The sequence below is a fragment of the Pipistrellus kuhlii genome, unplaced genomic scaffold (genome assembly GCF_014108245.1).
Source record: "Pipistrellus kuhlii isolate mPipKuh1 unplaced genomic scaffold, mPipKuh1.p scaffold_m20_p_3, whole genome shotgun sequence".
NCBI lineage: Eukaryota > Metazoa > Chordata > Mammalia > Chiroptera > Vespertilionidae > Pipistrellus > Pipistrellus kuhlii.
This window is the reverse complement of record NW_023425529.1, coordinates 128,051,211-128,064,525: the sequence shown is the minus strand read 5'-3', so window position 1 is coordinate 128,064,525 and position 13,315 is coordinate 128,051,211. Positions and strand designations below refer to the sequence as shown.

The following is a 13,315-nucleotide window of genomic DNA, read 5'->3' as shown; positions in this document are numbered from 1 at the left end:
TACATGTTGGTAACAATACAGTTTTTTAAAAACAAAATTGGAATATTTGGTGGATATTGCTAAGTATTTAGGTATAATCTAAAAAGTCAGAAAGTTGAGTGGACTAGAACAAAGTCAGCTAGTCACAGTAAAACCCAGAACAGCAATGGTTTAACAAGAATAAATCAAGGACTTGTGCATCTGTGAGCAAGACCACCATTTAGCTATAAAGCCCTGAGAGCACCAGCAGCTTTGCTATTAGTCCCCTGTGTTTAACAACACCTCATTGCCTATATGCTGCTTCTACTCTATCCATTGCATCATCATTACAGACAGCATATCTATTCTTTAGTCAATTTGTTTCACCTGCCTAAAAACAACTGATGTTTTATCTTTTTTTATAGTTTTATTTTTTGAGTGGTTATGTGACCAGTTAAAAGTTAGTGGCTTTATTATGATAGGATATGAAAAAACAGGTGAATGCTAATTATCAGTAACTGCTACATAGATAATATAGAAATCAAAGATAAGTGTTTAGCCTTTCAAAAATTCAGTAGAAAGGGTTTGACTGTAATTATAAAATAAATTTAGTTTTGATTTCAAAAATTCACCTTGCCTGCAATTAGTATGTAGTAATATGATAGCTAAACAAGAAATTAGCTAAGAAATAATCTTCAGCATTTTTGTATGAGCATGATTATTGGTAAACAAATTTTTACTCCAATAGATTTTTCATAAATTATATTAATATATTAATTATTAACTCTAACAGGAATTTTATAAATTATAAATATATTGTTTAAAACTACCATTCTTATAAAACATGCAAAGGTACACATCCTATCTAATAAAAGAGTAATATGCAAATTGACCATGCCTCTGCTACACCCACAAGCCACACCCAATAGCCAATCAGGAGAAAGCATGTAAATTAACCCAAACAAGATGGCTGCAGACATGGAATGAGAAGGAGGCCTGTCTTTCCCCAGCAACGGAGGAAGCTTACCTTTCCAAACACCCTGGCAAGCCCAGTCCTCCAATTAAGGCTACAGAGTTTCAATTACAGAAGATGAATAAATCCCAACAAAAATGGTGGCAGCCACAGAGCTGGAGAGAGCAGGAGGCTTGAGTTGCCCCTGGCAGTGGAGGAAGCCAAGCTTTATACACACCCTGGCCAGCCCAGGCCTCCACTCAAGGCTACAAAGTTTCAATTATAGAAGATAAATAAATCCCAGATTCCAGGGCTTCCATTTGGGTCAAGTATGGGGGCATGGCTGGCCTGAAAACCACCACAGGTGCCTCGCCCAGGATGCCCCATGCCCCAAAGAAACACCAACCCTGACCTGGGACACCTTTCAAGGCAAACCAGTCGGCCACCACCCGTCCACCAGGCCTCTATCATAACTAATCCTCCTATCTAATAAAAGAATAATATGCAAATTGACTTACTCCAACACTCAAGATGGCTGCCCCCATCTGGTCAAAGATGACTGACCCTATGTGGACACAAAATGGTTGCTACAAGATGACCAGGAAGGGAGGGAAGTTGGAAGGGACCAAGCCTGAAAGGGAAGGTGGTTGGGGGCAATAAATTCTGCAGGGGAGGGCAGTTAGGAGTGACCAGGCTGGCAGAGGAGGGAAGTTGGGGTCGATCAGGCCTGCAGGGAAGGGTAGTTAGGGGGGACCCAGGCCTGCAGGGGAGATCAGTTGGGGAAAACTAGGCTTCCAGGGAAGGGAAATTATGGGTGACCAGGCTTTCAGAAGAGGGTAGTTAGGGGTTACCAGGCCTGCAGGGGAGGTAAGTTAGGGGAAAACAGGCTGGCAGGGGAGCAGTTAAGCATCAATCAGGCTGGCAGGCAGAAGTGGTGAAGGGCAATCAGGACAGTAGGCAGGCAAGCAGTTTGGAGCCAGCTTTCCTAGATTGTGAGATGGATATCTGACTGTTCTTTTAGGACCCATCCTACCAGAGAATTTCATGCACCAGGGCTCTAGTTTAATAATGAGACAATATAATTTCTAATATGTTATTTGCATATCCAGATGATAGCATTGTGCACCCTCTGAGGAAGAGGTCCTCCACTTTGGAGACCACTGGTATTTCTTAAACTTTAGTGTGCATATTACCCAAGAATTTTTTTAAATGAAAATTTTGATTCATTAGGTCAAGGGTGAAATGCTCTATATGATTCCATAAAAATATTACTAGCAATTAAAACCCATATGGAAAATGCTTACCTTTAATTTTTGCTGTCTTACTTAAAAATGTGGGATAGCTTGCTACTTTCATTGAATTATCTTGAAGAAAAATTATACAGAAAAGTTCTAAAAGAGATTTTACTGCAGAATTCTCAGGGGAAATAATATCTGCAATAGCTATAAGCAATTACATATTTTTTATTAAATTGTTATCTGTGTACATATTTTAACATTGGCCCCCCTCCCATGTATGCCCTCCATCCCCAGAGTTTTGTGTCCATTGGTTAAACTTATATGCATGTACACAAGTCCTTCAGTTGATCTCTTATCTCCCCCAGATCTCCCTACCCTCCCTGCTGTAATTTGACAGTCTGCTTGTTGCTTTACTGTCTTTATATCTACCTTTTGGTTCATCAGTTTATAATGTTCTGTAATATCCATAAATGAGTGAGGTCATGTGGTATTTCTCTTTCAATGACTGGCTTAGTTCACTCAGCATGATGTTCTCTAATTCTATCCAGGTTGCTGCAAATAATGCGAATTCCTTCTTTTTATGGCAGTATAGTATTCCATTGTGTAGATGTACCAAAGTTTCTTGATCCAATCATCTGCTGACAGGCACCTAGGCTGTTTCCAAATTCTAGCTATTGTAGATTGTGCTGCTATGAACATAGTGGTACATATATCCTTTCTGATTGGTGTTTCTAGTTTCTTGGGATATATTCCTAGGAGTGGGATTACTGGGTCAAATGGGAGTTCCATTTTCAGTTTTTGAGGAAACTCCATACTGTCCTCCACAGTGGTTGCACCAGTCTGCGTTCCAAACAGCAGTTCATGAAGGTTCCTTTTTCTCCACAACCTCGCCAACACTTGTCGTTTGTTGATTTGTTGATGTTGGCTATTCTGACAGGTGTGAGATGGTACCAAATTGTTGTTTTGATTTGCATCTCTCAGATAATTAATGACTTTGAGCATGTTTTCATGTGCCTCTTGGCCTTCTTTCTGTCTTCTTTTGAAAATATTCTATTTAGGTCCATTGCCCATTTTTTAATTGGATCATTCATTTTCCTTTTATTTAGTTGTATATGCTGTCTATGGATGTTGGATATTAAACCTTTATCAGTGATAACATTTGAAAATATGTTCTCCCATACAGTGAGCTTTCTTGTTGTTTTGTTGATGGTTTCTTTTGCTGTAAAAAAAGCTTTTTATTTTGATGTAGTCCCATTTGTTTATTTTCTCTTTAGCTTCCATTGCCCTAGGGGCAGTATCAGTGAAGAAGTTCTTTTGGCATATGTCTGAGATTTTGCTACCTGTGGATGCTTCTAGTATTTTTATGGTTTCCCATCTGACGTTTAAGTCCTGTATCCATTTTGAGTTTATTTTTGTGTATGGTGTAAGTTGGTGATCTAGTTTCCTTCTTTTGCATGTATCTGTCCAATTTTCCCAACACCATTTATTGAAGAGACTCTCTTGACTCCATTGTATATTTGTGCCTCCTTTGTCAAATATTAATTGAGCATAGTGATTTGGGTTGATATCTGAGTTCTCCATTCTATTCTATTGATCTATATGTCTGTTCTTATGCCAGTACCAGACTGTTTTGAGAACAGTGGCTTTGTAATACAGCTTTAAGTCTGGTATTGAGATCCCTCCTACTTTACTCTTCTTTCTTAGGATTGCTGTGGCTATTTGGGGTCTTTTATTGTTCCAAATGAACTTTTGGAGAGTTCTTTCTAGGTCAGTGAAATATGCCGTTGGTATTTTAATGGGGAGTGCATTGAACCTATAGATTGCTGTAGGAAGTTTGGACATTTTGATGATGTTGATTCTACCAATCTATGAACATGGTATGTTCTTCCATCAGTTTACATCTTCCTCTATCTCTTTTTTCAGTGTCATGTAGTTTTCCACATATAGGTCCTTTACTTCCTTAGTTAAGTTTATTCCTAGGTATCTTAATTTTTTTGGTGCGATGGTAAATGGAATTGCTTTTTTAGTCTCTGCTTCTATACATGTGTGTGTTTTTTTAATTGGTAACTTTAAACATCAAAAATAAATTTTATAAATTTTTGTCAGAAGAAATCATACAATTATTAGGTTAGAGACATAAAATATGACTTTAGAGTCCTTACTGGTTTTGCTCAGTGTTTAGAACTTTGGCCTGTGGTTTGAAAGGGTTGTGTTGTAGATTTATTCCTGGCTTTGGTCAGGGCCTAAGTGGAGGCAACCAGTTTATGTTTCTCTCTCATATCTCTTGTAGATTTATTCCTGGCTTTGGTCAGGGCCTAAGTGGAGGCAACCAGTTTAGGTTTCTCTCTCATATCTCTCTCTTTCTCTCTCTCTTCTCCTCCTCTCTCTCTCTCTCTCTCTCTCTCTCTCTCTCTCTCTCTCTCTCTCTCTCCCTCTCTTTCTCTCTCTCTCTCACCATGTCCCTCTTCCAACCTTTTCACTCTCTCTAAAACATCAATGGAAAAAAATACCCTCTTTGGATAAGGATTAAAAATAAATGACTAGATATTTATATTGTTTTCATTAGATTATTATGGTTTAATGCAGATTTAACATTGTTACATGAATATAGCACAGAAAAATATATTTTTGCATTGTTGACCTTGCTTTCCTACTTCTGTAAAGATATTTTTAGTAAGCACAAGGAGGAAATTGAAGTATCATTCTGATTTTCAAATTATTCTGGTCCAATTATTCACCTCACTTACTAGTAATGAGACTTCTGCAAGGGAACTATTGCAGCTGCAAAAAACATGCAAATCACATTGGAAGGCATCCAGAGTTCAGAAATCCTGTGGTAATCTAGTATATGAATATCTTCCTTTATAATCTGTAATCATAAAGTATGAATATTTTCAAAGTAAACTTGAATAGTTTTTCAAATTTGGTTTAATAAAATAAAAATTTTTTGGAATATAGTTCTTATTCAACTATTAGAGTTGTTTCAGAAAAAAATGTAAGTTTTGAAAGTGAAAGAATATGTTATGCTTTCGTCCTGCTTGCAGATCTTAACAAAGCAGTTTTAATAACTAAGTCTACTGTTTATACTGATTATACTATTTATTTTTATAACAATTAAAATTTACTAACTTAATTATCAACCAGTAATAAACTTATACTATGACTTTTATATTTAATCTACCAACATAAATGCTATAAATAGATACTCTTTAAGAATGTTGAATCTAAAGTACAAAATAAACTGATGAACAAAATAAATCCAGGGACATAGAATAAGGCAGGGGATGGTGAGAATTAACCAAAGAACTTATATGCATATGTGCATAACTCATGGACACAGACAATAGTGTGGGGAAGGCCTGAGAGGTGGAGGGGATGGTGGTGGGGAAGGCAGGCTAGAAGGTGTCAATGGGAAAACAAGGGGTCATCTGTAACACTTTCAACAATAAAGACAAATTAATTAAATAAATAAATAAATAAATAAATAAATAAATAAATAAATAAATAAAATGAAAAAAAATAACTAGGAGAAATATTAAAATTCAATCTAAAAATAATCAGCTATTACATTAAATATAGATGCATTAAATAACCATGTAAGTCAAAGATCAATATTTTGGAACAAAACAATCTTAATGTAGATTCATTAATAATTTAAAAATTATACCTTTAAGGTGAGAAATACTACTGTATAGAGAAGAAATATTTCATAACTTAAACTATAAATTCAGCAAGAAAAATTGAATTCATAAATATTGATAGCATACACTGAAATAAAGTAAGAAAGTTAAAATACATATTATGTAGAAATTGTCTAATTAGAAAAATATTACTGGGAGAAATTAAAGACAATCTTAATAACAGAGGTGTATACTATGCTCCGTTCAAATTGATGTTATATTGCTTAATACAATGTTGCTCAAAGTAATAAAGTATTTGAAATGGTAGTATAAAAATATTCTTCAAAGTAGAGGCACAAGATGTATCATCTCTGATATTTAGAATTTTCTTTCTTATATGGGCAGAAATAAGAAAAATTTCTTTAAGTTTGGAAAGCATCTAGGTCATACTATTTATTTTTTGTTCTAAATGTTTTTAATTTTATGATTAAACTTTAGTAAACAGTTTCTAAATCATTGCAATTATTGCTTAACAGCTACAGCCTATTCTGAATAGCATCATATATTTTACTATCAATTTTTAAAATATGTCTTTATTGATTTTTAAAGAGAAACAGAGGGTGAGGAATGGGGTTTAGAAACATTGCTGAAAGAGAAACATCATCAGTCAGCTGCCTTCTGCACACCTGTACTGGGGATTGAGCCCGCAACCAAGCCTGTCCAGGAATTGAGCCAGCAACCTTGTGGTTCATGGGTTGATGCTCAACCACTTAACCACCCCAGCTGGGCTTACTATCAATTTGATTTTTAAAATCTCACTGTGAGCTAAATCTATTCAGTTTTCACTTCTATGTTCTAGGTGTGACAGTACTTGAAGGCCCGATTTATGCTGTGGGAGGCCATGATGGCTGGAGCTATCTGAATACAGTGGAGAGATGGGATCCCCAGAGTCAGCAATGGACTTTTGTTGCAAGTATGTCAATTGCCCGAAGCACAGTTGGTGTAGCAGCATTGAATGGCAAGTGAGTAGATTTTTTTTTTTTAATCTAGGGCAAAAAGAAGTTTTTGAATGAATATTCTTATAAACAAACTTAGTGAGATTATTTAATTAAAATCTTTTAAAATATCTTCAGATTTTAATTGTTTTAAAAAATTAGTCTTCATGGATAATTGACAAATCAAGACTATATTTTTCTGGTTGTCTCTTCATATAAAATAGAAACCAAAATTTTGTCACATGAATTGCTGGTTAAAGTTGTATCAAATACATTTCATAAAAATTACATTCACTAAAGATTGGCAAACTTAATATTCTTTCTAAGAAAACTAATATTCTTACTGAGGAGAATTCAAAAGGATACAAGAGCCCTAACTGGTTTGGCTCAGTGGATAGATTGTCAACCTGCAGATTGAAGGGTCTCGAGTTTGATTCCAGTCACTTATCACTGATTCTCATCATTGATGTTTCTATCTCTCTTTCCTTCTTCCTTCCTCTCTGAAATCAACTAAGAAAAAAAAGTATATATATTTTTAAAAAAGGGTACAAGAAGTTAGTACCCAACATATAATTTTTGCCTAATTATAGAAGTCTGGTCACTTTTCACAATTTTTATTTCTTTTACTCTATATCAGGAATTCTCAGCCTTAATACTCTATTTTTTGAGTCAGATACATTTTTGTTGGGGGTGAGGCACTGTCCTGTGCAGTGGATGGTGTTGAACAGCATTATGAGATCCTATGCACCGGGTGCGAGTTACTCTGACTCCGATGTGACAACCAAAATGTCTGCAGAAATTGTCAGATGTCCTTGGGGATGGCTAAATGCACTCCTCCTTACCTTGAGAACCCCTGGCCTAAACTAAGTTAATAACACATCTTTGCCTGGACAACTGCTAAAACTAACAATCTGGTCTCAGCGCTCATTCTGATACAGTCCACTTGCTAACGCAGCCAGAGCAACCTTTTATAAATGCAGATAATGTCATTATTCTTCAAGGGCTTCCTTTGCAATTAGAATAGAATGCATATCTTTACCTACCGGCGTATAAGACGACACTGTGTTCTAGTAAAAAGCCTGCTCAGATTGGCCAGAGTCAGAGAGGCAGTCTATTAAAAAAAGAACTGGTGTTGCCTCGGAAGTGGGGGGGTAGTCTGATACAGCGAATATAGGCCTAAACCTATGTTTTAACTGTAAAATTAGGGGGTCGTCTTATAGGCCGGAAAATATGGTACAAGGACCAACTAGATCTTGTCCCTGTCTACTCCTTTTCTTCTCTGTGCGCCAGCCAAGTTGCCCTTTTATCTATGCATCAAATATGGCAATTTCTAAGCCAACTCAGTTCTTTTGTGTTTGCTTTGTTGTTGTTTTTGTGTTTTTTTGTTGTGGTGGTGGTGGTGGCTTGTTTTGTTTTGCTTTGTTTTGTTTGCTTTTATTTGTTTGTGGGTGTGTTTTTTAATTTGTTTTTGGTGTTTTTTTAAAGAGTTTTTTATTTTAATTTTTAATATATTTTTAATTGATTTTTTACACAGAGGAAGAGAGAGGGATAGATAGAAACATCGATGAAAGAGAAACATTGATCAGCTGCCTCTTGTACACCCCCTACCAGGGATGTGCCCTCAACCAAGGTACATGCCTTTGACCAGAATCGAACCTGGGACCTTTCAGTCTGCAGGCCGAAGCTCTATCCACTGAGCCAAACCAGTTTTGGCTTATTTTTGTTTTGTTTTGTTTTTTTGTTTTATTTGTGTGTGTGTGTGTGTGTGTGTGTGTGTGTGTGTGTGTGATACTGTTTCTGGCAAATCTCTGGTACCTATCCTTCTCATTACTCAGATTTCATCTCAGGATTTGTCCACATGATATTTATTAGCCACTATATTTAAAATAGGCAACACTGAATACCTTCCCAAACTATTTACTTATTATTCTTGAAATTATATATGTTATTCTTTTTGTCTCTTATCACTAGCTTTACTAGTATATGTTCACTAAGTGTTGATATTTTATAAGCATCATTCATTATTATATTCCTGGGTTTGATAGCCCTTTATCATATGTACTCAGTAAATGGTGAATGAATTGCCCTTTTTGTTAATCCTCATCCAAGGATACTTTCCCTTTGATTTTTAAAGAGAAGGGAGGGGGGGCAGAGAAAGAGACAGAAACAGAGACAGACATAGATTGGTTGCCTCCATCCCCCATGCACCCCCACATGTCCTCATGGGGCAGCGATGGAAACTGCAACCTAGGTACATGCCCTTGACAATGAATTGAACCCTTGACCCTTTGGTGGGACTCTAACCACTGAATGGCACTGACCATACACAATTTAGTTACTCTAAATAACCTTTGACACTCTAAATGTATTTTCTAAATATGTGTGAGTGTGTATATTTGCAAAGTTAACAATTATAATAGTAACTTAGAGGACCAGTGCACAAAATTCATGCATGAGGGGAGGGACCCTTCAGCCCAGCCTGCACCCTCTCCAATCCAGGACCCCTCAGGAGATGTCCAACTGCCAGTTTCAGCCTGATCCCTGGGATCTGAGGATGTGCCTCCTGCCCCAGTGCCAGGGCCAGGGGGTCTGAGACTGTGCCCCCCACCCTAGTGCTGAGGCCATGGGACCTAAGGATGAGTCAGGGAACCTGAAGCTGTACCCCACCCCCCTGGTGGGGCTTGACAGGGGACTTCAGGCTGTGCCCCCCACCCTGTGGGGCTGGAAGGGTATGGGTCTCATTCAATTTTGAGGCACACATAGGTGGGTGGGGACTTGACTCTGGGTTCTATGGCATGCTTCAGACTCTGACAGGAGGGAGTTTTTCATATACATTTTTACTAATTTTCTTTCATCTCTGATACTTCTATTACAGAGAAAGGTCAAATAGCAATATTAAAATATTTCCTCTAATTAATTCCCTCTTGATGTGCACAAATTTTGTGCACCAGGCCACTAGTAAGTATACAAATTCTTTGGTTTATTTCTTCTGGTACTTTTAGCCCCACATCAAGATATGTCAGCAAATTTTCTTAACAGGGATGAGAAATATTCTTACACCTTTATTATCTTATTTATTTGCAACATTATTCTGTAAGGACAATTCATATACACCAACACACAGACTATATTAAAGTTACTCATCTTATTCTAGGTTTTTAATAATTACCTTGCATTATAACTTTATGATCCTTCTGTAATACTTAGCTTTGAAATATCTTAAAATATGTGTGTGTTTTTATAGATCTCAGCCAAACTCAACCAGAAATAAATGGGATAAAAATCTAATAAGTGAAATATTTAATGGGCAATGTTTTATAAATTTCATATGTTGTTATAATTGTATTGTTGATCCAGTTTCTTCTAATACTTCTTTTAACTTAGTTATACATGAAATTTATTATTTGGGTTGTTTTTCTTTTTCTTTTATTTTTTGGCCAGCTAAAATATTTAATATCTTAAGAAATTATGTTTTACTCTAAAACACCATTTATACTAAATATCAAAATGCGTAGTATTCAAAGTTTTTAATTTTAATTGAGTGCATTGTCCCAAATTTTAATTTTATTCCATGGAATATTTTAAATAATGCAACACTTACTTCAATTAATGTTTCTTCTTTAAAACAAAATATTACAGCTTTCATTAGAATATCTCCCTCCACACACACACTCAAGGTATGATTTAATGGCCTAAAAAGTCTGTGGTTTGATGACTCTACTAATGTCTTTTTTTGTTTTTCTGTTTTACCTGGAAAGAAATATAATCACTAGAAAGTCACCTTTCACTTTAGACCCATAGCAGAAAACTGTTTCAACATCACCCTTTGACAGTTTTTTTTCTCTCTCACCTCTATTGATGTGTGTTTTTCCCCTCATGTCATTTTCAAATCTCTCTAATGTGTCATTCTAATCTGACTGTTGCTTCTCTGAATGTGATTTTGAATAATTTTCCTAATTAAGGCTAATCAAAATAGTGAACATCCCTCTTTTTTTTTTAAATATATTTTATTGATTTTGTACAGAGAGGAAGGGAGAGAGATAGAGAGTTAGAAACATCGATGAGAGAGAGTCATCGATCAGCTGCCTCTTGCACACCCCCCACCGGGGATATGCCCGCAACCAAGGTACATGCCCTTGACCGGAATCGAACCCGGGACCTTTCAGTCCCCAAGCCAACGCTCTATCCATTGAGCCAAACCTGTCTCGGCTGAACATCCCTCTTGAATTTAGATTATTCATGATGCCATTTGTTGTGGGAAAATAAGAAGTTGGTTTATAGCTTAAAATTAATGCATGTATTCTGATGAATTTAAGAGCAAAATTATATCCACTTCATGAAACATTTTTGTCAGTCTTCCAATAAGAAAGATTATGCTAAATGGCAGTTATATGATCTTATGTCAGCACAGCCACAAACTTACTTGATAAATAAAGAAAATACAACCAAACAATTAGCAGATATTAGTTGTATATGGCCATATGACTCCTGAATATCTCCACTAATGATTCTATGTGATTTTTTTGTACTTTTAGCTTTAGGTTGATTCTTTCAAACTTTGTACCTAAAAGCTCTTTCTTGTTTGTTTATTTTTATTTTCTCAGCTCATACAGTAGATACTGACACTGTCTGAGTACATCCATAAATGCTTGAATTTTAATAAATGCATTCTATTGCCCCTAGTAATTCCCCAAAATAATGGAGTTTGTTTCATTATTCTATTCAAAACTTATTCAATCAATCTTTCAAAATCTCATGTTATTATATTCATGGGAGAGTTGCCATTTCTGCAAGTCATAATTTTTGCAATTGCAGCCTGAATTTTATACAGCTCGAAGAATCATGAGAATAAGTGTCAAAGTCTGTTGTTTTATTGGTGTGCTCAGTATCTAGCACAGTAACTGTCTTATGCCTCAAGGCCCATCACTTGTTGGGTAATTCCAAATACCCTGTTTCTATTTTTGTATTCAAACTTCAGTATTGTCTTTCTTAAAAGTGGAACTCTAAATTTATATAAGCTTTTATATAATAAGAAATTTATATTAAAATTTGTGTTATCTTAGAATCAAACAATTTTTTTTTTTTAATGAAACTCCTTGTTTACTGAATCTCACTTGGTAGGATTGTAATTTGCCTCCCGGGGGGCATGGAGGTTGTGAAATGACTTTTAAGTTGGGACTTGATTGATTTAACAGATTTCCAGAAAGTGGGGAAATCAATGAGAAGCAAGGAGAAGGAACAATTTGTGACAAATCCTTGAGTGTGAAATGCAAACAAATGGAAGAGAATTGAGTTTGGTGGCTGCAATATAATGAGAGGCAGTGGCCCTAACAGATTGGATATAAAAGCAGGGCTCAGGTTACATAACAACTTGGCTAAAGTAAAGATATAATGATGTTATAAAGGTTAAAACAGGGCAGTGACATGGTTGCATTTCAATTTTATAAAGATCACTCTGGTGAAGAATAATTAAATTCCATCATAATAGTGGATTGGCTAAAATGTACTTCAGTGGTTCAAAGGGATTATTTGATAAATCATGCCTCAGTATTAGAATGTATCAGAAACAACAGATAATTCATGTGTTCCCCAATTTGAGCATAGCCAATACCAGGCTCCACAGTCTGGAATACTGTATCTTTTGTGATTTTGAACTCTTCTTTCTTCTCCTCTTCACTTTTACCCTGGCCTTACAGTCATCCCATGTCCCAGACATACTGAATCCCTCTGATTCCTTGAACATGCCTTGGTGGTTCACACCCTTTTGCCTTTTCACATACTCATCTCTCTGCTTTGATTTTCTTTCTGTTGTTTACTCTTAATAACTTGTGACTGTCCACTTAGTTTTTCTCCTCAAATTTTCACCTAATCTTCAGGGACATTTGAAAACTCTCTAGAGCAGTGTTCCCCAAACTTCTCTCATGATGAGAATCACCTGGTGGAGTTGTTAAAATACAGATTCCTGAATCCCAACTAAGAAGTGCTAAACTAGTTAAGTATACAATTATACCTATATGTTCCCAAAAATTCTAGTTTAGCACTTCTTAGTTGGGATTCAGGAATCTGTATTTTAACAACTCCACCAGGTGATTCTCATCATGAGAGAAGTTTGGGAAACACTGCTCTGGTGTGACAGCCTAAAACAACTCAAGCTCTTTATGGGCACGACATTCCATGTGGCAAGATCAGTACTAACAGGATGCAGTTTATTAGACTTGAGAAAAATAGTGTCAGGAAATATTAAAACAATAAAGTAAGGGAATGCAGAGTTTTAAGAGGGGTAGAGCGTGAGTTGGCAAGGAGAGAGGGAGGAATTAAGCATAGAAGCGGCCATTTCTATCAGGTTTAGGCTATTGAATTCTACCAAGTGTTGGGATGTGGTTAATTGACCCAAATTAATTCGCATATTTAAAATGGTGAGTTGTTTTTCTTTTAAAGGAAATATGGGCACATTCTAATACATTAAGGTAAGTATTTTCTTCCAAACTTAAACCCACAATATTGTATGCTAGCCATGTTTTAATGGCAGCAAGTCTCATTCTGAGTTTGCCC

General features: G+C 36.1%; 1 protein-coding gene across 1 annotated transcript in view; it reads left to right on the top strand.

The window, feature by feature from the left end:
• KLHL1 (kelch like family member 1) overlaps positions 1 to 13,315 on the top strand; it is a 318,170-nt gene that overhangs the window by 281,034 nt on the left and 23,821 nt on the right. Inside the window, exon 8 of the mRNA XM_036458020.2 lies at positions 6,628 to 6,790. Coding sequence (XP_036313913.1) covers positions 6,628 to 6,790 — 163 coding nt within the window. The remainder of the gene's footprint in view (positions 1 to 6,627; positions 6,791 to 13,315) is intronic.